The sequence below is a fragment of the Puntigrus tetrazona genome, chromosome 8, assembly GCF_018831695.1.
Source record: "Puntigrus tetrazona isolate hp1 chromosome 8, ASM1883169v1, whole genome shotgun sequence".
NCBI lineage: Eukaryota > Metazoa > Chordata > Actinopteri > Cypriniformes > Cyprinidae > Puntigrus > Puntigrus tetrazona.
The window spans coordinates 20,072,386-20,099,911 of NC_056706.1; the positions used below are offsets into that span (position 1 = coordinate 20,072,386).

The 27,526-nt window shown below is 40.3% G+C and overlaps 2 protein-coding genes across 8 annotated transcripts in view; both read right to left on the reverse strand.

Annotated features, from left to right (window-relative positions):
* Positions 1–8,150, reverse strand: part of pcsk5b (proprotein convertase subtilisin/kexin type 5b) — a 45,161-nt gene extending 37,011 nt beyond the window's left edge. The window contains exons 1-4 of one of the 3 annotated variants that reach the window (XM_043246011.1): positions 7,197–8,150; positions 5,599–5,703; positions 4,547–4,690; positions 2,179–2,322 (exon numbers count right to left, since the gene is read on the reverse strand). In XM_043246011.1, the coding sequence (XP_043101946.1) occupies positions 2,179–2,322; positions 4,547–4,690; positions 5,599–5,703; positions 7,197–7,367 (564 nt within the window). In that variant the 5' untranslated portion in view covers positions 7,368–8,150. The remainder of the gene's footprint in view (positions 1–2,178; positions 2,323–4,546; positions 4,691–5,598; positions 5,704–7,196) is intronic. The other 2 variants (XM_043246013.1, XM_043246012.1) reach the window with 2 other exon arrangements.
* Positions 8,151–11,950: 3,800 nt separating this feature from the next.
* ubap2b (ubiquitin associated protein 2b) lies at positions 11,951–27,245 on the reverse strand. 5 transcript variants are annotated; one of them, XM_043247127.1, is made up of 27 exons: positions 27,133–27,245; positions 25,971–26,107; positions 25,807–25,884; positions 25,037–25,147; positions 24,669–24,813; positions 24,410–24,487; positions 22,263–22,323; positions 22,071–22,147; positions 21,684–21,736; positions 21,530–21,600; positions 19,921–20,107; positions 19,409–19,613; positions 18,976–19,211; positions 17,972–18,159; positions 17,360–17,504; positions 16,942–16,981; positions 16,704–16,839; positions 16,563–16,620; positions 16,054–16,246; positions 15,856–15,947; positions 15,663–15,713; positions 15,381–15,456; positions 14,932–15,285; positions 14,616–14,720; positions 14,084–14,145; positions 12,749–12,937; positions 11,951–12,637 (listed from the first exon to the last, which is right to left on the reverse strand). In XM_043247127.1, the coding sequence occupies exons 2-27, from the start codon at positions 26,064–26,066 to the stop codon at positions 12,557–12,559; spliced, it is 3,168 nt and encodes a 1,055-aa protein (XP_043103062.1). In that variant the 5' UTR covers positions 26,067–26,107; positions 27,133–27,245; the 3' UTR covers positions 11,951–12,556. The 5 variants fall into 5 exon arrangements, with proteins under 5 accessions (XP_043103062.1, XP_043103065.1, XP_043103064.1 ...); XM_043247130.1 differs by having other exon boundaries at positions 16,704–16,836; positions 22,071–22,144; positions 27,102–27,204; XM_043247129.1 differs by having other exon boundaries at positions 22,071–22,144; positions 27,102–27,204.
* Between the last annotated feature and the right edge of the window lie 281 nt (positions 27,246–27,526).

A 27,526-nucleotide genomic window follows, 5' to 3' on the forward strand; every position in this document is an offset into this window, starting at 1 on the left:
CTTACATAAACACAAAACCAAATCAGTCAGTAAACAAATAGTCTTCGTTTTGCTCACTTGCTCTGATCCAGATCGTAACGTTTAATGGCAAAATTAGCCAATGTGCTGTCAGTTTATTTAGAGATAAACTGTGTGAAAGCTCTCCTCCACTGGCATTCATTTAAAAAAAGGTTTCTGGTCTCCTTCCCTGTGTATTAAACCTTTGCACAACGCACTTAACGCCTTATACCTCGACCTTAAAGGGATAGTTCAGCCCAAAAATTTGGTCATTAATTATTCACCCTCGTCTTTCCAAACCTGTAAAACCTTCATCTTCATCAAACGTTCATCTTTGGAACACAAATTAAGACATTTTAATGAAATTCAAGCGCTTTCTGGACCTGAATGCAGGACAACTGAATCATACTAAGAAACACAATACAGACAAAGCAGTTAATGTTAAATTAAGTTGCTATTTTTGTTTTCTTTGCACGCAAAAAGTAGCTCATAGTTCTTGCAGCTTCGTAATGTTACGGTTGAACCACTCATGTCATGTGGATTATTTTATCAATGTCCTTACTACCTTTCAGGGTCTTGAACGCGTCAGTTATATTGCTGTCAGTACTGGAACAGAAAGCTCTCGGATTTCCTCAAAAATATTTTAATATGCGCTCTGAAGATAAACGAAGGTCTTACAGGTTCGTAACGACACCAGTGTGAGTAATTAATGAATTTGTATTTTTTGGGTGAACTATCCTAATACGATACTGTAGCCAAATTCTAAGACAGTATCACATGTATCCCAGAATGCACTGCAAGAAGTTAAATGGGAAAAAATGCACGATTTTTGATGAGACAAGAATTTTTTTTTATTATTAACAAAAAACATACTATTAAATTCTAAGAAGCCTCATTAAATATCTCAATGTTACTAAAATGGCTTTTTGCTATGCAATGTGTTTTTTATGCTTTAGGGGATTTTGAAATGGACATAACATCATGCTAACATTAACTCCATGGACCTCCTCATTTCTAGGAAGCTCTGCAGCATAAGTTTTTATAGTTGGTTAAGCCATCTTAGTGGTGAATGGAAACTAGATTAAACATAGTTTCCGTTTTCCCCATTAGTAAAAGAACACAGAAACATTTGTTTTCTCAAATATAAGATGAAGTTAAGGGGAGACACTGCACCTATCATTTTTGAGCTTTTGTGTGTTCTTTCAGACTAGTGGGAAAAAAAAACATCTTAAAGAAACTGTGACGTGTTTCTTTTATAGCACTTTAACTAGGTGTCAAAATATTTAAATTACAATACTAACAAGTATTTTTTCCCCCAAAAATAGCCCTTTCTCTTACACCGAGTCATAAATATCTACTTATACATATCAAACTTTACAATTTTATTCCTGTCTATACCCTGAAGCTACATTTTATTCCCCCAAAATTGTGAAAACATTATTTTCTGTGTGTTCAGAATGAGATTGAGACATATGCAAATGAACATTTGCATATGCAAATTACTTCAATAAATAATGCCTTATTTGCATATTTACACCTAACATTTTTGAAAACTTGTATTACAAAAAAATTTGCAATTATAAATTAAATTAATAAGCTAGGTAAATAAGGCGATGACTATTATTTTATTTTTTTTACTCTATTAACCTGCATTGTCTCGCCTTGAAAACATAAATGTATAGTAAATGTACATTAAAAAAAAAAAAAAAAAAAAAATGAAAGAAATACAATGGAAAAGCAGTGACTATAAAAACAAGCTCTGCGTGAACGGCTCCTCTGAAGGAATCTGTCTATATAGTAGTACCAAGTCGGTTTCCTAGGTTTTGGAAAAGAGCATGTTAGAATAGCATACTGATATTCTCTTACTATTTCTGCAGTACAGCAAAGCACATTATTAACAAAGATCATTTCCCCAATGCAGTGTGCTCACTCAGACCTTCCATTTCTACTGCAACGGATTCATCTTTCTTAAATATCAAATGCTTTTTTATTTTTATTAGGTTTATAATTTTTATAGAATTGGCCATTTGGACTTAACCACCCATAAGCATATAATGCAGAGTATGCAATTATCACATTTATAAAAAAAAAACAGACATGCATGCATGCATGCATGCAAACACACACACAGACACACATACACATACACACACACACACACACACACACAGACACACTTACATAGTTCTGTATGAGATCTGGGTGGTTCCTCTCGATACCATCATCCAGAATGGTAACCACCACATCCTTCCCCGTATAGCCTCTCTTCCACGCGCCCACAATATTCATGTCAGACTGACAGTTATGAATGTTATCATTACAGTGCTGCAAAGACAGAGATAAGAGGACGTGAAACAATCTAATTAGTTGAGTACTTTAAAGGCTTACAGTACTGTTCAAAACTTTGCAGTTTAGAATATTTTTGGGTGTTACTGTAATACTTTTATTCATCAAGGATGCACTAAATTGATTAAAAGCGACAGTAAAGACATTTATAATGTTATTTAAACTCGAATATAAAGCTTAAAAGAACAACATTTCATCAAACGATCCTGAAAAAGTACAGCATGGTTTCGACACTGATAATGATAAATGTTTATGAAGAGCAAATCAATCAGCATATTAGCATGATTTTAATGTGGGTAATGTGACTTTATGTGACTAAAGACTGCAGTAATGATGGCAAAAAAGCAGCTTTGCATCACAGGTATAAATTACATTTTGAAATTATTACAACAGAAAACATTTAAATGACAAAAATATTTCACAATATTATTTTTGTATCAAACATATGCAGCCCTGATGAACACAAGAGACTTTTTTCTTATACTTTTCCCCCCGGTTTCACTGACTGATCTTAAAAGATGCCATCATTCTTGTTTTGTCTCAAGACACACACCAATAATGCAGTGGGGGCATGTTTATAAAAAATACTTAAATGTCCAAATTGAATTATGGCCCTAATCCTGGCTTAGGCTAAGCTCTATCTATCTATCTATGAAACCAGGCCTTGGTGTTTATGTTTGCGAATACAAAGAAAATTAGGCTCTTCTGGTTATTATTGTAAAATAAAATGACTGAAACACAGCGTAGGGTGGATTCGATCCCACATCTCCCACGATCACCACAGCTCAATATGTCTGCAGCACGCATGCTAAACACAAGGCCCCGAGTAAAACTCTTGGCTATTTTTGGTGCCTTTAAAATCCCAAGCTCGTGGAAACAAGCTAACATTACTTTTAAAACATATCTTTGTAAGTTACTGCATCTTTCCTCGCGTATCTCAGACACCGTTATTACATGCGTCACATGGAACTAAATGTACAGTTTCATCGGGCCTAGAGTTGGAATTAGACCCCATCCTGAAAAGTCAAGTTTATTTGCTCCCAAAGTACAACTTGCAGGTCAACAAGAGAAACCTGAGCCAAATGGATGCATTCAGGTCAAAGTATTAATGTTATCTGAACCATATTAACCATTGACAGAGCTGTAACAACCCATTAGAGAACAAGCGCTTAGTTCACTCTCGCCGTTTCGGTTGAAGCTATAAATACGACGGCAGACAGAAAGCGATGACAACAATTGCTATGTGTGCTGTGACTCAAGGTTTCAGCCGCAGCCAAAGTGCAACCTTTCATGCATTCTGGCGAATCTAAATGGCTGTTTAACACGGAGAAAAAAAAAAAAAAAAAAAAAAAAGATTAAAAATGTCTTCACATTCCTTACGTGCTGATGTACCAGACCATCGGCTCCCGTGAGCGGAGGAGGAACATGACAGCTATGAAAACAAGAGCCTGTTCGTACGATTACCTCACAGAAAACGTCTCCGCTAGACGTTATGTTAGAGCTTACGAAATTCGGCGTCTCTCTCTGGGTGGTTTTCACGTGTAGAAACTCGGCTAATCTGGTGTGACAGGCATCGTTTCCTTTGAGTGAGATTTAAACTGACCAATTGGTTTTAGTTAAAAACACCAAAGTTTTACTACCTGCCATTGCGTTTTAGTGAAAAGCCGCCTTGAGAAGCAGAAGATCGGTCACGTGGTACATTGTTTTTAATGAAAGCATTCGCAACACATTTCAGTTCAATGATGGGCTGGATCGCTGATTTGAACAATATTCAGCTGCAAATAACATGGGACGTGACCTGATTTCGTCCCTCTGAAGTTAGCCTGCGATGTTATTGGATAATAGTATCATTACACAATAGCGTTTATTTCAAAGTTTTCATTGATCGCTGTGGGATTTGAAAAGCCAGTAATAGAGAAAGTAATTTTCTCTCTTGCCTTTGCTAACATCAGCAAAAAGTAAGTTACTTCTGAGGAGAAAGAAAATACATTTTCGTGATGGAATACAAACATGACTTTTTGCCTTTCAGAATAAAATGCGCTTGATGATTCATTTACTGTTCGACCTTGGTTTAGGACTCGAGTCGAACAGCTCAAAAGTTTTTTTTGCAGTAGGAGATGATGAAAACCGAGACAAAGACAGAGACTCCAGTGTTTTTCAATGTTAGCATTTCAGAAGAGCGATGTACAGCAAGAGTACTCACTATGTACCACATACTGCTCCATTTAGCATCATTGAAGTAAATGGAGCTGGACTGGGCCATACTGGACTGAACAGGACCGGGATATGAGGGTTTATAATCTCGCTTTGTTCTCCTCTTCACCACCTGCTGCTGCACCCACTCAACCTGAGAGAGAAGGAGAAGAGATCCTTTAGGAACCGACAAACACCAACATGGTTTCATGGCTTTTCATTTCTTTAACGTCCATCCAATGAATGAACGATGGCTACTTGAACACAATAATGAGAAACTTTAACTTTTCTAAAAATCAACATGAATTAAAAAGGTATAAACACTACGATGACGCATGCATAGTGTGAATTTTTTATTATCTCTCTCTTTGTAGTAATACAATAATGAGAAAAACATTTCTTGGTAATAAGACTTACGGAGGAAAATAATGGCATAATTATAAAGAAGGTAACGTCACTGTGCAAAGATGTGCAAAAACAGACAGCATTAACCTTTCTTATGAACAAAATTATACATAAATGTTCCTTTCAGTACTGGGGTGAAATCGATATGTTATTGACCGGCTTTATTCATGTAGCTCATTATTAATTCTCCTTAAAATAAGTCGCCCCTCCTTAAAATTTTCTGGATGAATAAAAAATGCTAAACGGTTAGTAGACACCAATGGTTTTTGGCCTCACTGATGTTAAATCTTGGAGATAGAAGCGTGAATGAGATACAAAAGCTGCTGTGGAAAAATAATCCAATTCTCAGTTTTTGCTTTACAAAAGAGCTTTTTGTCATTTTTACACACCGTTTAGGTCAGTTGTATGGAAAAGAGCAGCGTGAGCATTCTGCCAAGTAGCTCTTTTTGCGTTCCACAGAAGAAAGACAACCAAATGTCATGAATGACACCGGTAACCTCATTTTTTTTTTTTATTACCAATCAGATAAGCGTTGTTCGTGAACAGAACCGTTTGCGCAACAGTTGTTTTGAATACTCTGAGTTCTAGTCAGTGACGAGCAAGATCTGGAGTCCATATAGACACACAGGTGTGGGGTTGTCATAGTGACGGCCTGACCTTTGGCTCCATGGAGATGAAGCTGTGTGAGCCTCTGCTGAAAAGCGTCGACCTTTTTATCGTCCGGCTGTGGAAGAAATGGTAGTAGTCCTTCAGATCACCGATCTACAGGAACAACGCACAAAACCGTCATTTACAGTATCACAATCCCAACATTACACAAGCACCTCACAAAATAACAGGTTTAACGACAACCGCGCTGCCGTACTGAACGACTAAAAAAAGGCTCATCGAGGCAGGTCCAATATGTAACAATATTGGTATGAATAAATAGGAAAGAGCTACAGAAACATTCACCACAGGCGCGTTGAAACCGGCATGCATCATTAATTATTTAAGATGTCATTGACTGGAAGGTTGGTTACTCAAGAGGCTGTATCACTTTCCACTGAACAGATTCATTTGACAAGTGCAATAACACCAGGCGGCCATGACACATTCCCCGCAGCCTACTGTACTCCATAGGGAAGCACAAGTCTGCCATAAAAAACAATGACTCCTGAAGTCATTGATAAGCTTTGCCAGTGAGCGAATCAAACGGGCTTATGGTGCTTTTAAAGCAACTGCGGCTTGATGTCGGAAACTTCTGGGTTGGTGGGGAGCATCTTATGCAAACACATGGGCTACGACTGGCTCCCAAGGCAATCTCACATTCCTGGATCCTATAGCAGGTTCCCACAGGAGGGCCGAGAAGTTCAGGAGCACTGAGAGTTTCGTAAACAGGGACTTCGGAGGTGACAGCCTTAGGTTTGAGGAAGGACCTCTTCGCCGGCACGATAAAGACAGATGAGAGATAAGATAGCACATTGTGAAATACTGAACACGGCTGCAGCGAAATCTTTAACCGCACGGCAGATCTGAGCGAAGAGCAAAGTTTAAGGCCATCGGCTTACATTAACCTATTATTTATTTAAAACGCACCAGCCTATTTTTTTTTACCACCAAAGCACTAAGTGGATAACCAAATGTATAATTAAACTAAATTATAACGAAGACTCTTGCTCCCAGGAGGAAGATGAAAGCTTCATTAATTGTAAGAAGCTTGGCTTGACAAATTTAAAAAAAAAAAAAAAAAAAGCTGCATTACATATCATTTTAACACGGGGTGTTCTTATCGCTTAATTTGAACACATAAAACGCAAAAGAGGTAACGCTTTTAGCCTGTGTAACATTTCAAAGTGTTACATGTAACTGCTATTCATGACTTCTGTATTATAAAGTAGAAGTTAGAAGCTGAAGTACACGTGGAAACGACATTGGTAACTAACACTAAACAGCACGTATGTTCACTAAAGTTTCAAAAAAAAACACCTGTTGTTGTTGGGAGTCAGCAGAGACCCGTTTTGTCGACTGGGTTTTACTGCGCAAAAAAAAACTAAGTCTTCGGGCACATTTGAGTCTTGGAAACGCGAATTTATCCGCGTGAACTACCAAAAAACTACTCTGTGAAACTTGCGCGTGAAGCTCCCAGCCTTGACGTTTGAACTTCAATCAAAGCGACACGCTGGAGCTGAGGGGGGAGAGAGCCCTGGACGGCAAACACGGAGAAATAACACACGCGAAAGGCTTCGAAACGTGCTCGCGCGGGACTCACGTACCTGGCCCAGGTTCCTGTACCCATATTTACTAGCGATGTGGTCCGCTTGCTCGGGTCCGCCGGCTATCCGAACAGCCCAGTGGTTGGTGTAAATCCGAGCTTTGCACGGAGAAGGCGAGAAAAAAACCAAGCACAGCGAAACCAAGACGCACGGGAGGCTGTTCAAAACCATCTTTCGCTATCTCTCTCTCGCCTCGGCTCTCCGCGGCACCCCCCGGTTTAGGAAAACAACCAAACTTCGTCTCGCCGTTCAGCGGGGATTCTCATAGAAGTGTCGCTTGAGCTCCACATATACTCAGCAGAGGGAGAGCGCAGGATTTAAACGGGATACGAGCCTCGGAACGCTTCAGCCTGCGGCGCATCGGCCGCGCAACACTCCGACGCCACGGAGAGAGAGGGGGGGAGACGCGGGAGTCTGTTTGCACAGCTTTGGCTTGATTTGTCCTCTCAAGACAGTGCCGTTACTTCTGCCTTTTTTGTTGTAAAGTGGAGATATGGCTCTAGCGCCTCCCTCAAATAACTACAGAGAGAGTCGGGAGAGTACGGACAACGAGCCGTGTGGGGTTACCGGGGCTCCGCAGGGTCTTAAAGACACACCGCGTTCCGTCGGCACAGATCCGGCTGCGTTGTCACATTCATCACAGCGATGAGATCCCCAAAGTCTTCTGTGAAGAATAAGCTCGACGAAGTATAATGCTCTGGGTTATTTCTGCCTTTATAGCCAGTCGCGCAGTCAGCGAAAGCCAGTAAAGCGGCTTGTTCCCGTCCGAGTGCTTATATTTCGTATAACGGCACTGGACGTTTCACTGTTTGTTTTATCCCCGCGATCAAAGGAATCGGCTCAGTTGCGATGAGTTGACACACACTATAGTTGTAATCACTTCACTTCCAGCTGACGAACAGTACAAACATTGAATCAACCCCAACTTTAAAGACCTCGACAACACGTAGTGTGTGCTTAAAAAGAAAGTGCGGTTTATCGGGTGCACGCTGTTATCATTATAGTTAGTTACCTTTATAGCTACAAAGGACTTTATTGATAACTATAAAGCTTTAATAATCAACAAGATAATGACACAGAGGAGTGATATAATTGGAATAACTTTTCTGGGGCGTGATGAACATTGGCGACCAATCATAATCCACGGATTTAAAGCAGCGGACAATAAAGAGTGTAATATATAATATAATGCAACATAGCCTGTGTAGTGTTTTAAAGTTATACAGACAGGACTGTTCCGGCTCGTTCAAGAGTTTGATCAGAATAAACGTTTATTAAAGGCAGATTATCGGTGTGATTTCCTACAACCGAATCAACAGCAGAGAATAAAAACTTCTGCCCGACCGGAACTAACTCGCTCGAGACTAAACGCCTCGCGTGCTTGCCGTTTAACGTTTCGCCCGTAAACTTGCGACTTCTGGATCTCAGGTGGTGGGCTGCTTATAATTATTCCTCTCACAGTCGCATCCGCTCGTCACCAGACGTACTTTTGACGGCATCATTATGTGGCGAGCGTTACGCGTCGCTCTCATTCGCGTCGTGATTGATCGATCTTTGTTTTCGGTTATCCCTCCGCGCTCCGTTCCGTTCGCAGTACGAGTGCGAATCAGCATAATTGCACCAATTACGGCCAATTTCTCCGTGAATGGAGCCGCTGTCAAATCCGACAACAGACGAGGGACAAGAATATCTCACGGTCCTTATAAACGAGATGAAAGGGGGACGAAAACACCCCGTGAACACGCCATTGAGCGCGAGAGCAGGGTCGCAATTTAAAGCGCCGAGGGAGGAGGAGAAAAGAAGGGAACATGCGGAGGTTTGAGAGCGGAATCAAGTACCCAGCTCACGGAGGTAGCGGGCAACCCCATTCAGCGCGGCGCTTCTCTACCGGGGGGCGCAAATTCCGCTTGACAGCCATTACCCCGCGAGCCCGAGTCGCCCCCCTTCAAGTGTCTCTCTCTCTCTCTCTCTCTGAGAACAGTCACCAGCGTGCATTCCTTCTGCTGCAATTAAGCCTTTATTTATCACCTCTTCAGAGCTGAGTAAACAAACGTAATGTGCGGAAATCACTGGATAATTATTATCCCAGGGTGCGAATTATGGGGGTTCGGGGGGTGCGACCCCCCTAATTAAGGCTTGAACCCAAAAAAAAGCCAGTCAAAATAAGAGCGCGGGGGGGTGGGGGTCTATCCAGAGAGACAAAGTGATGTATTGTTGTGTATTTTATTCTTTTACGAATAAGTTTCGGCTGCGGCAGCGTTTCAGTGCAACGCAAAGTTGGTAGAGCTAAGGCGGGCATGCACAAAACAACCCGTGCGCAAAAAGTTCGCCCTGATTTGCAATCTGGGCCCATCTGCGTTGCTAAAAGCCTGAGTCCGTGTCCAGATTTCCGCTAAAAAGTTTAGCAGAAAATCGAGTGGAGAATGATGATTTAATTGGAGGACATCAAGCGTGCTTGACATCTTAGGACTATTTCGGACACACGTGTGTGTCCCAGTTTGCTATGCACTATTCTGTGCCATTTTGTGTGAATTCCAGTGACACTACTATGAGTACACATGGCAGAAACGGCGCGCTTCGTGTGCACTTGCACCCTTGCAGACATACGCATGCATGACTCTCCGGTCCGTGAGATCATATGTCTCTTTTGTGGCTGCTGCGCACCCCGGATGCACGCTTCTGAGGAGCTCCACGGCTAGATCTCCAAGCGACATTACCTCATGAAAGTGTGGGACACCGTGAGGGGCTGGGGTGCCATTTGGGACCGAGCCCTAGTGTATAATGCAGCTGAAACAATGAGTCTGTTAGGCCGTGTGTTCTTCTGCGGTGCATCGTTTTCAGTTGAGAGGCTATGAAAAATGTAAGCCTTCTTTAATGTCACTGAACAATTCTCACACGGTCAGGCAGCGCGTATCTCCTCAGACCACCTAACAAAGAGTTCAGTGGCTAATGCATAAAGCCCATTTATTCATTTGGGCGCTTGCTCACCAAATGCAATAAGAGAAGTAGGGCAGCAGCACGTAAAATGATTCGACTGGTTGATGCAGTCAAGGCTATATCACTTGATAGCTTCTCCAAATTGAATTTTTCACAGGGAGGATTTTACGTGCTAAATGCTGATGGAAATCAAAGAGACAGTAGTCAAACATCACACAGGCTGGGCCCATTGACCTGCATATGTGAGAGGGACAGGCAGCCAGAAAACACACAGCAGCGACACAAAAAGGGCTCTGTGGCCCCGACGGCAATGTGGGAGCCCCTCACTGGTCTCACTGGCAGGAGATCATTGTTATTCTCAGCAAATCAGAGCATGGATGACACACAACTTCATTCTTAGAAACATTTTCCCTCTATATGAGCGCGCGCACACACACAGAGACTACATTATTCGGAGCCAGCCAGCTATTCAGCTGACGGACAACCTTATGCTATAGCAAAGTAAATTAATGCAAACGCTTCATCAATTAATGCAAAGCCTCACCGCATCAGAGCAATTAACACCGCAGGCCGGCCCTATATGTGCTGACGTGAATGAAAATGCACAATAGCGTGAGCCTCGGAGGCCGCATCATCTTCAGAAGGTCATTGTATGATGAAGAACAACAATTCATTGCTGCACCGCCATACAGAATTTAAAGGGACAGTCCACTCCGAAAATAATGATCGAAACAATCACAATTTAGAAGTAGTGTATATGTTATGCTTAATTATGTGTCCTTACTGAGCTTTTATGAACATATCTTGTTTGCACAGTTATACATAGTGTAGTAATATAATACAGCGAGCTTACAGGCTACTGTGTTGTTATTTCACACTTGACAGTATGAAATTTAGCGCAGTTAAAAACTAGGTTATGGCTTACCGCTTCATAACACTAGCGTTGATGCTGGCGCCCTCTAGTGTTTGTAACCGTGCGCACGCTACTGAAACTCAAATCTGCCGGCATCTTTCGATTTAACTAGAAATAAATATATAAGCAGCATTTTCATAGTCAGAAATAAAAAGGCTTAGCCAATACGGGGGTTGGACAAAACGCTGCGTTGGACAATGGGGAGGTTTAAAGGAGACGAGCTGAGAACGTGACACACCAACAAACTCCTCGAGCGGAACCAGCTTAAATGAGATCAAGCGGCTACTCGAGCTAATTCAAGTCTGAAGGGACTTCAGCCCGCAAATCTGTTAAGGAGATGTTGGCGAGATGTACTAATGCACACCCGGCCGTTTGAGCTTTTCACTATCCAGGACACAAAACAGGAACCATGTGTGCCACTTTATATGTAGAATTAAAAATTACTTAATGAATAGTTAAATTAAAAAGAAAAAAAAAAGTTGTAAATGGTTTACAAAAAACACAGCCAGAAAGAGTATGTGTATGTGTATATATATATATATATATATATATATACACACACACACACAAAATAAAACTCTTTAGAATGTTACCTTTGTTCTTTAATCTTGGATTCTTAACATTTTTAAAGAGCACTAATTAAAATTTTAGTATACTGCAATTTTGGAAAAACAGCTTTTTATGACCACAATGTTTAAAAATATAATTATATAAGTAATTAATTATATAATTAATGTTAATTATAACGTTAATGTTAATATAATTAATATAATTAATAAAACGTGAGAAAAAAAAAAAAAAAAAAAAGTAAAACAACTTATGCAATGTCATACTTCACAGAAATTCAAGAAACATTCCAATTTATCCAAAAACACAGCAGCAAATAAAAGGACACACAACATGGTGAATAGCTCAGAACCTTTATTCAGAGGGCAACAAGAGTAAAATATAAAATTTATGGGCTGTTTTTCCTTTCTTTCAGGTGACAGAAATTAATTTCAGAACCATTGTATTGGGAGAACAATCCATAGAGGAAAAGAGTCAAGAATGGTGCGCTCTCGATGCTTGTGAAGCCCCTCAAGAAGTCTGAATGGATCAAACCCCAGCTCGCCCTCCTCCACCATCAGTGCTCTAGCGTCTCTGTAGTTTTCCTCGAAATGCTTTTCCTTTTAAATTTTTTGCTACATCTCTGCAGTTTTTAAAAAGTAAACGAACGAAAAAGGAAAAAAAAAAAAATTCCTTCAAAAAAATAAAATGGAGCGACCACATCTTATGTTCGGCTTCTTAACATTTACAGTATATATAAATACTTACATAAATATCTTACATGGAAAAACCTAATTCAGAGAAGGAAAAAACAAAAAACGGAAAAAAGCAGAGGAGAACGCTGGAGGAGGGGGCAGAACTAATACGGCGGGTGTTTGTGCGGGTGTGCGATTAATGGTCGAGGCAGGACAGTGCGGACACACAGATTCGGGCGTTTATGTGGGCAACAGTATAAGCAGCATGTTCAGTTAGCCCAGTATGGAGAGCTGCTGTAGTTGGATTTGCCCTGACTCTTCTGCATGCTGTTGGACTGACTGCGCTGACCCTGCAAACACACAAAAAGAATCAGCATGTAACATTTAATACGCATGCAATTAAACATTTTACTAATGAGAAAGCTAGTAAAATAAGAATAACACTTGTGGCCGTGGTGTACCTGTGTGTCTTGAGCCATGTGGTGGTGCAGTAGCTGCGAGGGGGGCTGCTGATGGGGCAGGATATGAAGGAAGGGGGCGGGGGCGTATCCGGGGGCCCCCGCGGGGTTAAGCGGGCCGGTTCCTCCCAGAGCTGAGGGCAGGCTGAACGCAGGGCCGGCTGCTGTGGGGAAACCCTGCTTGTCGAATGACTAGAAGGGTCAGAGAAGAAATAAGATTAATAAATGAGATGATGAACAGTCTTGAAAGGAGACTACAGTAAAAGTTATATTTTGTCAATACTAGTTTGAGATGTGAATGCATAATATCGGTGCTATATTGTAAATATATTAGCCGATAATGGCTTTAAACACTGAATTCACGCTGAACCCCGGCCTTAGAAGACTTTCAGAATATAAACTTTTTTTTTTTTTTTTTGCTTTAGACAATCAACAAATCTTAAAATAAAATGTTATGGTTTCTACTGCATCTCACTGGAGAAAATCTAAACAAAATCATATATAATTTACAGTTATTTTCAAAGGTTCAGTGTGCTGTATGATTAAACATTATCGTTTAAAAAATTGTTTATTAAATCGAACAAACAAGTTCTTGTTATTAAAATAAATTAATAATAAAAAAATAATAATAATTGGCATTGGCCAAAATTAAGTGCATATTGGACATTGGCCACCCCAAAAAATAAAATAATAATTAAAACAAATAATACATATAGCGAATGTGAATCCCTAGCTGGGATTCAAAGTTAAGAGGGAACCATTTAAGCCGATTGTTTGTTCCTCATGTCAGTAAACCACAGCGAGTTAGTGTAAGACATAAGCTGCTATTTCCGGTCTGTGACCTCTGGAGAAGTCTGTTGCAGTTTGCTCCCTAGCGGAAGTTGTGATGAACTGACCGTGCAATCAGACATTCAATAAAACTGTGCTTCATTTGTTCTCGTCTCTTGGTTATGCTTTATATGCAATCTACCTAGTAATTGGCTTTGACTAACATCACAGCAAAGCCAATATGCAGTCTCAAAAATACAGCAGCAACAATCAACAGATGAATCCATCTGACATTTAACGCAAGAGCAGGTGAAGCCATTTTAAAGCTGAACGTGCAAAGCTTCCGGTGTTAGGCGCTTTCAGTTATTTGAGCTGTAAAAAACCTTGATTTAACAAACTGGTATTCATCATCGTAGTTAAATGTTTTAATATTCACTACAAAATAAGGTTGGTATGAAAAGATGCTGAGACGGCGAAAAGTGGCCAAGTAAAACTAAATACTATTCTTTTGATTTGCTTTATCCTTTTTGCACAAACAGTAAGTAGATGAAGCTGAAAAGCGAAGCTCACCTGGGTCTTACTGTACACTGTTCCAGTTAGCTCTGAACTCGCAGATCCAGACAGTCCTGGTGCTAAGAAAAGGTTTCAAAGTGTTCAAGTCATATTCAAGAAGGCTTGATTTAACATCTGCAAACAGTTAAAGTCTGTTTTGTAAGCTTTTCTAGTGCACTGCAGAGTTAACACCACCCTAGTTTTCTCAACAAAAACCTAAAAGCCAGTACAAAAAAAAAAAAAAAAAAAGCTAATATCCATGAATGTAAGCAAGTGATGAACAATATTTGTGATTACACATTGTGGCCATCATGATTCTGAAGCGTAAATACAATCAAAAATATTAAAGTGCTTATACTATAACCAAACTACACAGGGAAGGGGGAAGCTTCTTTCCAGGTTTAAGGACTTATTCCAACAGCACTTCATATCCTAGTCAATCAAGGCGGCAATTACAACTAATCAAAACTGATGACCAAAAAAAATAAAATCGATGATCAAAATGATTGCTAGTTGCAGCCCTAAAAACATCTGAGAGAGCAAAATCTACCTTTTCCCGAGCTGTTGCTGACTGCTTTGGCCTGGGCCTGGGAGCTTCCTCCGTATCCTCCCTTACTGTAATCTCCAGCATGAGCCTGGGACAACTCATCATAACCTTAGGAGAAAAGACATTTCAAATAAGTCAGTCTATTTTACAGGCATTTCACAAAAATTTGAACATCAATAACATCCATAATGTTTGAGGAATGTTTAACTTTTAAATCTCTGTATTGCATTAGATATTTTTGCCCTCCACAAAAACAAAATATTGTATAAACGCATGTAAAAATCCTCAAATGATGTCTGATCTGAGTTACATTATGTACCTGGACCATACGTGTGCTGGCTGTATCCGGCCTGGTGTTGGTACTGGCTGGACGGGCCCATGTTGTGCTGCTTTGTGGATGCTGGAGGCATGAAGACAGTGGGACCATACTGGAAGGCACTGGGCATTCCCGGCACCCCGGGGTAGTAGGGCAGGCTGGTGTAACCATAGCCTGGAGGCAGAGGGGGGTTGAGGAAGGCCTGGGTCTGACCTTGCTGGGCTTGACCTGGGTTCTGCGGCCCTTGATTATGAGGGGGGACAGCACTCTGTTGAGACTGCGAGGGGGGCACCGAGGAGAGACTGGAGGCAGGGGCCGGGGAGTTTGAGTCGCTGCGGCCAAATTTGGTAGGCTCACCTGTACAAGCAAGACGATACAGAACAAGTACTGAGTCGTCCTGTTCGCACGAGCGCAACGATCTTTGTGCTTTAATAACAACGATGGCTGCTCACCTGAGTAGGGATTGTTTGCTAATCCTGCATCTCTGCCAGCTAGCGCTGTACCAGGGAAAGTCATGCCATAATAATCCTACATAGAAAAGTGACCGAAAAATTCAATTAATATGAGAAATAAGGACACGGGTCATGCAAAAAAATAACAATTTTGTCAATCCATCAATAACATGAATTCTCTGCATGTGCTTGACTTATAAACATGCAACATCTTTTTGTACTTATTTACAAAAACCAAAAAAAAACGGCTGTTTAATGTTTGAAAAATAAGTAGACAATTACCATGGGCAAGCGGGACTGCATCATCTGTAGGTCCTCATATCCATAGATCGGCTTTAGGGGTGAAAAGGCATAGAAAGATCAGATATGCAGAAACACGAGTACAAGACGGGTCAACACAACCTCTGTCATAAAGTGTAAGTGTATCTAAAGATTTGTCTTCCTCTATCAGAGAGCAGATCACGCACACACTAACCGGGTAAGCAGGAAGGAGGCCACCAGGACCCATGATATACTGACTGGCCAGCAGCGGCGGCACTCCTTGAGCCAGGTTAGGAGGAGCTTTACCTGAAGATATAGAATAAAGTTAGAAACAATAAACAACAATTAGAACAAAAATACTGGAACCCCTCTGCATCACTACAACCACGCAGGGAATGTTTCTGCCACTGACCGGAGGTGTTGGAGGGTGTGATGTTGGTCTGCAGCGGTGCAGACCGGACAGCAGAGGGAGCGGATGCGCCGTTAGCGGCGAGGCTCTGGGTTGCAGCGCTCAGGCCGTTGGAGTTCACCGTCGAGCTGGAGGCGTTCGACACAGAACCAGAGTACGTGGACAGGCTCACGTTCACCTCGGCGCCCATCTGTGTCTGAAGCAAGCATTTCAAATCAATTTAAAGGGCTCACATGATGCCATTTCAAGTTTTCCTTTCTCGAGTGTTAGTGCACAGATAAGACACTGAAAAAGATTCTTTATGAAATTGCGTCTCCACTGGATGCAACAAATGCCTCATTTGTATGCGTCTTTGCAACATCATATGACTCCTTTAACACTGTTCTCGAATATAAAACCCCTCAAATGGAGAAGCTGGAATCAGGACAAATAATGGAGAAAAGAGCAAAACACTAAAGTGAGGGAACCGAGAAGAGGAACTGTAAATGGGAGGAGTCTTAAGAGACACTTACGCTCAGGGAAGAGCTGTTGGGCACAGAAGATCCAGGAGAGTTAACGCTGCTCACGTGACTGAGAAAACAAGCAATGATAAGACCATATGGAAACTGACTACATGCATTTTTAATAAGGTTGAAATCCGAAAAGGGTTCTACCTGCTAAGCGATGGTAGAGCTGTGCTCAGGACAGGCGCTGTTGTTGAAGAGGAGGAAGATGAGAGCGATGAAGATAAGCCATTCTCTGCGGACAGGGCTGTGGATACGGGCTGAGGGGTGCTGGATGGAGCAGCTGCTGATACAGTAGAGAGAAAATGTAGTGTGGCCTAAGATATACATTCACCAAGGAAAGAAAGTACAGGTAAAAACGTCTGTAAAAGTCTGTAAACTCATGTACCTTCCTGTGTGCTGGGTGTCCTCATTTCACTGAATCCATTCTGTGTGGTAAAGAAAGAGTTTTAGCTAACAAAAAAACCAAAAAAAAACCACACAAACTTGGAAAAATATAGTATTAAAAAAACACTTCTATTTATCATAAAATAAATGTAAAAGTTGCTATAAAAATCACTAGTAGAAAGAGAAATTTTTTTTTTGTTTTTCTTTTTCAATTAAACATAGTAACCCTGTACAAAGTCAGTTTAGAGCTCTGGTATGCATGAAGCACTTCTCTCCCAGAAATCACTTTCAAAGCAAGCGGCTCAAAGTAGCCACCTTGAAAATGAGCAAAACCCGCATCTAAACTTATTGTGATGATTCCAGCGGAAATGGCTGCATTTTGGTTGTGAAAAGGTGAAAGTGATGAATTCTGGTCCTACACTGAGAGGGGTGGTGGAGGACGGCTCCACTCTGCTAGCTGAGGATGGAGCCAGGACAGGGGGGGCAGTAGAGCTCGGTAACACAAGAGAGGCTGATGGGTAACTGGACTCCATTACTGCTTGAGGCAAGCCACCTAGAGACTCGCTAAAACAAGAAAAATAAGATCAGAAGTGCAGCAAAGTCATTTGTTAGTGGAATGTTCCGGGTTTTATCAATAGCATCTGTGCCAATGTTGATTTCAAACAATGCATTTACACCACTTTTTTTTTTAAACAAAAATATCACAGCTAAATAAGCAGAATAATATAAATTTCAAAAGACGTAACATCATAAAATAGGAACAAATCAAGACAAATTCAGGAATACAGAAATTCAAATTTCACATACAATGTTTATGATCAAATACAATGATCTTCTTTTGTTCTTTCATTAACATTATTGACAGGCAGCACTTGTTTATTAGACTACATCTGTTCATCATATAAAAGCAGTCATGTCTCTTCAGGAAAAGTTTGGACCGACATGAATAAGTAAATGAATTATATTTTGGGGGTGAAAAACCCTTTAAGATGTTGTAAACATGCATGAATGAAAGAAGCAGTTGGACAGACCTGATGGCAGAGGACTTGGAGTACAGGCTGCTCTGGGTCTGAGAAGCGGCTGCAGGTTCCTGACAGCTACTTTCTGATTGGTTGAGATTCTCCACAGTGGACTCAGATCCAAAATCCAGTGCGCCGAACTGCACATTCAGGCCGGACACGTCAGCAGAGCCTGGCATCTCTACTGCTGAAGAGGGGATCTGCCAAACAAAACATGTACTTGTTCATTATGCTCAAAACATCATTAGACCAACACAAACGAGGTAAACAAGACGCTATAAAATCTTTTTTTCCTATTATACTGTATTCAGTTACATTTTTCTGGATTTTTAATGGTTTAATTACATGAATAATTCAAAACGGTCTAAATTATAATAAAACAAACAACAAAAATGTGATTGTTCCAAAACATTTATTACTATTTTATGCCTATTCGTTTCTCATAAGTTTGCATATTGCTAGAATATTAGCGCTAATTAAGCACATACTAGTGACTTATTATACATCACTAATCCCACCTATACTTTATAACTACCTCACTAACTATTAATAAGCAGCAAATTAAGAATGAGGAAAAAGACGCAATTAAAAGGTTTATTAATATTAGTAAAACTGAGCCTCAAGATTGCACAATAGCAATATTTCTGTCACATGTTAAACATCTTTTATTTTGACTGGTTGCTGTAAAGAACTTGCAGCTGCTGCGTATGGGATATGACTGTAGTTCTCAAATTAAAATGGTAAAATGCTCATAAAGTGACTAAGAGTAATGTCAAACACTTCTACAGATTTGCAGTATTACTACAGCATTTCACCAGAGCATTGCAAATAACACAGATCGCTCTGTGTTGTAACATTGAGAAAGGTGAATAAGACAGTTGATGTTGAATGATAGCCGATAGTTTGGATGTCCTACCCAACTATAGCCATTAAATGATCTGTTAGACACGGACTGCGTGACTTCGTCTGTGACTAACAATTATTCGACTATTAGGGAGCAGCCTTAGTATCGTCACCTTAGAGGGAGGTGGCGCTCTCCGTTTCTGTGGTCTGATGTTTCTGGGTTGTGGCGGCTCTGTTGTGGTGACGACAGGCTCACAGAGGGGTTTCAGTGTGGGAGAAGGCCCATCGTGTGGGGGAAGCGGGGCAGGGTCTCGGGCCTGAGCCGGCAGGTCCGACTGGAGTGCTGCATTCTGGTGCTGGGTCAGACGACCGAGGATGGGGGATGGGTCAGGTTGGGGCTTCAGGTCCACTAAAGACAGAAAAGACATATTCCAACATGTGTCAGTCTCCATCAAACCTTAACGGGACTTGTTCAAAATGTTAGAGGGAAGAAGTATTGTTAGCTAACAATGATTAGTTCCATTGAATTCAAGTGGCAAAAACAGAACTTGCGACCTGGCTTGTTTCGGGCAACAAACCCCCAGACTGTGCAAACCTAGCACTTACAGTGAGTTGTTGTAATGGGGGTCTCCTTGGGTTCATTCAGAGTCACAGGGGTAGGTTCGAGAGGCACCGGAGCAGCGGATTCAACAGATGCAGTGCCATTGCTCAGTGCCCCTGAAACCTGATTGGACAAAGGGGCAATTCGGGGTGTGCTGATTGGCTCCATTTTCTGTACATCATTCTGGGGTAGCCTGGATCCCAGCATGGACTAGAAGAAAGATGATGGCAAAAACGTTAGTACTCAAAAGCACCGTAAAAGTCACTCAACTCAACATCAATATAACAGCAAAAATCCAATATGCAACTCAAAACACTATTTTATTAAGTTTAAAACTTGTGCCTTTTTGTACCCAAAGTACTTTTGATATTTCATATAACAAAAACTATACAATAAGTAGTGTACACTATAATAATTGTCAAAACTGGTTAAAAAAAATAAAAATACATTTGGCCCTTTAAATCTGACTGCAGAATCAAGTGCTGTGGTGCTCGGTGGCCGTTTGCGTTTTACATACCGATGCGGCATGTGCATAAGTGCCAGCAGCAGCAGAAGCGTAGCTGTGTGTGTGTGTTCGGGTGGTGTGCTGCTGAGAGTTGGTGAACACCAGGCTCTGGGTGAGAGCATCAGGAGATGACGGCTCCAATCCGGTCAGCTCCGAGTCGCCCTCAGCCACCTTAGGCAACAGAGAGCCGAGATCCATCCTGAGGACCAGAGAAACTTTCAGACAACTACAAAACAGGTCTTTGCTCAAGAACACAGAACATCAAATTAATTTTTGATGGGAGTTCTGACCTATTGCTTTTACAACACAGGAAGTGAAGTTGTGCACCTAAATATGCCATAATCTGTCTCTGCATGCTCAGTTGTAAGGCGGTTGGCTTTTTTTTGTCTTCAACTGCTAAACATAAGTCATAAATTAACCAGACAGGGAGGGGAATCATACCTGAACGCACGCCAAATATTTTGGAGCACTCAGGTAGACATATGTCTAAACTTGCTCTTCTTAACCGCTTGAAGATGTAACACACAGTAGTTTAACCACTAGCTTGCACTACTGACAATATCAGATAAAAATTCAATTGAGCTAAATGACACTTTTGTCTACCGTAGATCAGCTTTATATTGGAATCATAAGAAAAACAGACTCGACCTAAATAATAACCAACACCCGGTCTAGAACTGTATGTAGCTGAATAAAATGCATTTCATAGTTGATTAACTTTACACAGTAACTGAACTAAAACAACACTGTATAAAGTTACAAAAAAAAAAAAAAAAAGTACAGTATAAACCACTGTCTTTGAGAGGCACTTAATAGCAGAATTTAAGTTCTCTCATATTTGGTTAAATTTGCTTTATTAGTGCGAACGACCAAAACCAGGTTCTATAACGTGAAGAGATGTAGTGGTCAAGTCGAATCAGTTGTCAATGGTTACTTACAACTCTTCAAATGAAATTCATTAAAATGGTACCAAGACAAAAATACTATAAGCAAGTTGTGCAGGTAATAACATGTCTCACAGAGTGATAGGTAATTGCTATCCTAGGTGTGCCACTTTAAAATAATAGCAATTTTTTTTCTTTTGATGTACTATCTACAAATTGAAGCCAGCTCCTTTTAGCCGTGCCAATACGACTCAATTTTTCCTCTAAGTTTTGAACAAGGCAGATGTTTCTTGTTCACACAGAAAATGTAACTTTTACTGCAAGAGCCGTTTGACCCTTTGTCTAACAAAGATTTTCTACACCGAGCTCGACTTCCAGAGTCTTTGCCAAAGATGATGCACTTTAAGAGATTCTTTGGATTCGTTACATAATGGTATTTTGTTCAAAAACGCCACTGGACACAACACTGGCTGCTCCCTTGTAAGAACTTCCTTTCATTTATTTCAACTTGATAGACAAAAGGCTAAATAAAAGCATCTCGTAAATGACAAAGACAGTTGACACCAAATGAACCAATTTAAAACATGATACACTGAGGTTGTCTTTTTAAAAGTTACCGTTTTAATTAAATGATACTTTAATATCATTTACCAATTCTTTATTCTTAAACGGCACTCCTAGTCATCTGTATATCTGAGCTCTGTTCTCCAAAGTGTTGAAACACAGAAAGCACTCACCCCTGTCCAGGCTGCACAAGGTTCTTGGAGCCAAGCGCATAAGAAGCAGTGAACACTTTGGTCTCAGATAGCTGATAAATGGAGAAGTAAGTGTTAAACACGGACAACTCATCAAGTTTTCCCGTTTCATTTTTAAATTCATGAAATGACTCACATCTTCATTCCAGTCTTCAGCCGCCCAATCTTCCAGACTGTCTTTCCAGGCTCCTGAAAGCAGAGGTGAGGTAAAGATGAAATTCTGTTCTGCAGAGGACTAAATGAAGTCATTTATAGCCATCGGTTAGCAATTATGCTCATTTTCAAGTTCAGCTGTTCATTTTGGTTTGAGGGCAACCTGCACCACATAAACTGGATCAGTGCATTGCAAGTTTCCAAGAATAAAGGGCCAGCTGCATGAAATCAATACTACAAAAAAAACATCTGACATCGATACTACACTGAAAATGGCTTCAGACATAATTAAGTAAAAAGTATTAGAGAAGCACGTTCTGCTCAATTAAAGAAACCGTGTTCAGGATCCGGATCAATAATCAGCACTCACCTGCTCCTTCAGTAGTCTCATTTCCAGCCTCCCCTGCCTCAGCAGCGCCGGTATAGTCAGCAGGGTTAAATGTCCTACTGGTCAAAGAGAAGCCAATGGAGGGAGTGTAAGACTAATGATAGAAAACTTTTTGTTTGTTGTTTTTGAATGGGCATGGGGATTTTTTGGAAAGACAACAGCATAAACACTCACCCCATTCCCTGAGAGAACCTGCTCATTCCAGCTCCTCTGCCTCTTCCTCGGCTTCCTACACCTGACACGACACACCAGCAGAAATACATCAGAACAATTGAAAAAATAAAAAGTACAGCCTGGAATGAATACGCATTTACTAGTACTTGTGCCTTTCCACTGGTTTCCTTTCCAAAGGTTTCATAATCTTGACATGCCACATTTAGCTTTTTCTCCTGTGCCTTCCAGACTTAAGGTCTTAAAGGCACACTTAAGACTTAAGCTAATGTTCTTGCACATGAATATAAACAGAAATGTAATAGGACATCACTTCCAGTTTTTAAATGAAGTTTAGACATAAGAAGGGCACTTCTGATGACTCTTTCCTGTCCCAATCTTGCTCCCTCACTCACCATCTTCCCCTCTCGAGTTGCAGCTGCTTTAAACAACGCATTAGTCACATTTAATGCCCTACAAACACTGCTCAGAGTGACACAAATAGCAACACAGAAACAGGCCCCATCCTGCCTAGTCTCAGATAGTACAACTTGCATCAAGCGTAAAGGTTCCAATGAAGCTGCAATAAAACTCAACAGAACTACCATTTTGGTTTCACCAAAAACTAAACTATTTTGAGAATTCACTTCCTAACTTTGCTGTAAACTAAATTTGGTTCTCACATGACTAGCATAACCTCATCCCCTGGAACACCACTCCATTATAAAAGTCTACGACAGTTATGGAAGATAGAGATTTCTGTTTTAATTGTGGATATTATATTTTTCACAATGAACCAAATTAGTTTTCTCTTTATTGGGCTTGAAAACCTCATTCTCCCATTTATTGCCATCATTAAGCTAGGAAGAGCCAGAACATTTTTAACATAACTAGTGCGTTCATCTGAAAGTCATATACACCTAGGAAGGCTTGATGGTTAGTAATTCATGGGGCAATTTTGGGTCGAAGATCTCCTTTAAGTTGATCACTTGTGCTGTCAGGCAATATTTTGATTCTTAATCTACAGGAGCATCTCAAAATTAGAATATAGTGAAAAAGTTAACTCAAAATCTAATGGTAGATGGCTACATTGAGTGTGGACTTCATAAAACATAAATGGACCAAGACCAGCAGATCAGCCCAAATCAAACTTCACACTAGACTTCAAGCAGCTTTCTCCATTCTTCCTCCAGACCTTGATTTCCATAATGAAATGCAAAATTAACTTATCTGAAAAAACGACTTTGGACCACTGAGCAACAATCTAGCTCGTTTTCTCTTTAGTCCAGGTAAGATGCTTGACAGTTTCTTTTTCTGAATGGGTTCGGTGGCCCCTTTCCTGAAGACGTCTGAACCTCTTTGTGGAGGGTGTCAATGACCGTCTTCTAGACCACTGCTAAGTCAGCAGTCTTGCCCATTATTGTGGTCATTTAATGAAACTTAAATGTAAATATTTTGAGAAACTGGATTTTTTACTTTCACAAGCTGTAAGCTCTAATCATAAAAATAAAGCAAGGAAACCTTTTACATTAAATAATAAATCTAGAATTTCACTTAAGAAACAAGTTGAAAAAGGCATGATATGACATTTGAGACATTTGCACCTGCACATTTATTCTGAGCCAATCATATTCAGATTTCACCAGATGATGCCCGCTGTGTCAGTAGCTGTTATTTTTTTAAAGACCGATTGTGTGTGTGGCAGCATATATATATATATATATATATATATATATATATATATATATATATATATATATATATATATATATATATATATATATATATATATATATATATATATAGAAAAGAACTAAAGGTATTTTGAAGTAATTTTATAATTTAAAAACAAATGAGGGAGTAAAGACTACTATATTGTTGCAGAAGATTTTTAATGTTAAATTTTTTTATTTTGATGATTAGAAAGTTCTAGAAACAAAAACTGCTTCTTGAACAGCAATCAGCATATTAGAATTTCTAAAGGATCTGAAAACTCACTCTACTCTAAAAACACCTTTTTAAAACTTTTTAAACATTAGTGTTAGTTTTCAACATTTCTGAATAATCTACTGCTCATTTTCATGCAGCTAACCAGTTTAAAAAGCACTTCTGAGGGCGGGCAGTGCATTAGTAAGCAGTAATGTCTTGGAGAGCATATATAATGCACTGACCTCTCCCTCTTCCTCTCCGTCCGCGGTCTCCTCCTCTCTCTCCTGGAGCTGAATCAAACCCGTTCTCCTCTGACCGCCCTTAAAAAAAAAAAAAAAAAAAAAAAAAAAAAAAAAGCAAGAGCAGTGAATGCCTACACACTTGATCTCCAATCACCATGACAACATTATTATGCAGTCTAATTGGACGCCTCACCTCAAGCAAAAACAAATCTTTACATGCAGGTTAGGGCATGTACACACTAAACGCACAGAAACACACCTTCCTGGTTGTGGCTGGCCCCTCGGCCACGTCTGTTTGGACCCCCGCGGCCTCTGCCTTCTCTTTCTCCTCTCTTCTCCCTGCTCTCTGGAGCCGTCCCTTCTTTTCCAACACTTTTCTTCTTGCCAACCGTCTCCCATGAGTCCTGTGGTAGCATGAGAATAACTCAACGGATTCACAAACGCGGGTTTATCAACCTCAAAGACCTACAGCAGCTTGTTAACTAGTATGGCAGGCTTGCGAAGTTGGAAAAGCTTCATGACGTTATTTTTTAAACTCAGTCTAGTTTTTCCAGCATAATTAATGCAATTCCAAAAGACACAGAATCAGAAACGAGTCAAACAGGATGAACCGTAGCGAGCGCACACCTTGACAGTGACCTCCTCCAGCAGGAAGTTGATAGCCCTGTTGACGTCCCCATTGCAGTCGTGAAGGGCCACCATACACTCATCCTGATTTTTGCCTGTAACCTCCATGAGCTGGGACACAAACACAACCGAATGCAATCAAACTCTTCTAGATGTAACAAAACATCAATGACCTCGCTCGATCATATTTTACGTTAAAATTTACTTCTGTAACATCGATGATTCTGTTAAAGAAGCCTACAATTGCATCAAAACTCTGCACTAAATGTGTCATTTATCGGCACATATATACACACATATACATATATACACACATATATATATATATATATATATATATATATACACACACAACACATATATACAACACATATATACAACACATATACACACACTTACAGACATTGTTTCTATTTTAAATGAATTCTGCATTTTATGATTGAAGAAATTATATTTGAAAATAACCAATTCAATAAATGACCCATTAGTTTTGTCAACTACATATATGCAGACTTTACATTTGAAGTAGATATATTTTTAAAAGTACAATATCGTGATTTCATCATGTATCCACTTTTGATTTATTCATCCAAATTTTGCCAAACTCTGCGACTTCCCGTGTTATACAGTAAATTAGTTTGAGATTAGATTCATCCTCAGTACTGCTTATCAGATTTGTGTCCTCCATATTGAAATATAGACAAGACTATGGCTCTATCAATCTACTGGCCACCGTGTTGGAGAATTCTGTAGATTTTGCTGTTGCTCACCTGCTGGACTTTGCCCTCAAAATCTGCATCATTTTTGTCGTAAATCATCTGGGCGAGTCGAATCTGTTCGGCTGTGGCCTAGAGACACAGTTACACATCCATATTCAGAACGGTTATATACGCTGGCACACCTAACTGACGAAAAGCGTGTGTGTACGGCTCACCTGTATCTGTTTCTGTGGCTGTGAGGTGTGTGTGGTTTGTGGTAGGGCTCTGTCCCGATTGCCCCTGGCAGCATCAGTGACCACTGAAGTCATCATAAACAGTATATACAAAATAATGTATGTACAAAATAGAAAATCTGAAGGAGAAGAGGAAACAGAATCAAATATTTACACACACATGCATGACTATTAAAAAAAATGACCAAGACATTTGTGTATGTAAGCGGTTGCTAACAGGTGCAGAGGGCCTGTGGCTAGTTTAACTCTCAGCACAGTACTTCTCATGTAAAACTATCACCCCCCTATCTGTCCAGCACTTAAATATAGCCATGCAAACATAGTCTGGATTGGTGTCCACTTACACACCCACCCAAACCCAGAAAAAATAAAACACGCATGCAATAACATATAAACAGCTCATACGTCTTAAAGGGCCAGCTCGCGAAAAAAAAAGAGTGATAAATGCTTGAAACGATATTACAGCAATAAACCTCTTTTTTGCGCCTGTCCCTTTAAGGGCCAAGTCTCAAAACCTAACCAAGTCGCCTGCTTAGTTTGCATAGTTCGGTATTCTGAATGTGCGTTTCGCCAAAAACGATGTCTAGGTAGGGAGCTCGGTGCGTTTTAAGCAACGTAAAGTTGCTTTGTTGAGTGCTGACAGAAAAAAAAGAGAGAATAGTCGCGGTAACGGTTTGAATTCGCTGCAACCATCACGTACATCGGTCGTCGTCACGGACTAAAAACACACAAAACCCCGAAACGGCCCTTAGCAACAGACACGCAAACACATGCGAGTCATTAGATCGTTGTTTTATCGGTGTAGCACCGGTGAAAACGCATAATTGTGTCATAATTATGTATTTGCGGGCGGTTTTGGATAGTGTTAGTCTAGACGGGAAGAGTAAAAACAAGCAGATGCTAACACACTCGGCTAACTGTTTAGTCTGCACCACGCTGCGCCGCTGCTAATGCTACGATCAACCGTCAACAGACCACAGCTCCTCTGCCGCTAATAATGCGTCGAAATCGAGTAAAGTGATCATTTAATCATTCGCCAGGTAGAAACACGAGATCTTTTTACAAGTCGACGGCAATGGCTTTGTTTTCGCTCTTTCTGCATCACAGACATACCCTCTCCGCTCCCTCAACGCTGTGTTTTTACCTGCCCACTGACCGCACGCGCTTCCCTCATACAGCAGCGCGAAGCACGCGACAACGACCCAGGCGTTTTTTAATATAAAGGTCCAGGAGATATTGCTAAAATAAAAGTCCCCAGGTTATGAATATATACGTAAAGTAGATAGTCCTGCAGTAGTGACCAACACATGACCAGCAAATTCTTAGCTCATGAACGAATCGTTTAATCGATCATGAACTGATTTATATAGATTTATTTTAACATATTTATTTTATATAGATTTATTCTGTTGTTATATATATATATATATATATATATATATATATATATATATATATATATATATATATATATATATATATATATGATCGATTAAACGATTCGTTCATGAGCTAAGAATTTCTTTCGGACACGTGGA

Bases quoted from the DNA above. Each gene is read 5' to 3' on its own strand.
- ubap2b (XM_043247127.1), bottom strand. From the start codon at position 26,066: ATGATGACTTCAGTGGTCACTGATGCTGCCAGGGGCAATCGGGACAGA. The intron at 19,614-19,920 runs GTATGTAAAACG...TCTTTCTTCTAG, and splicing joins CTTATGCACATGCCGCATCG to TCCATGCTGGGATCCAGGCT. The intron at 14,721-14,931 runs GTACATAATGTA...TTTTCTCCTAAG, and splicing joins CCAGCACACGTATGGTCCAG to GTTATGATGAGTTGTCCCAG.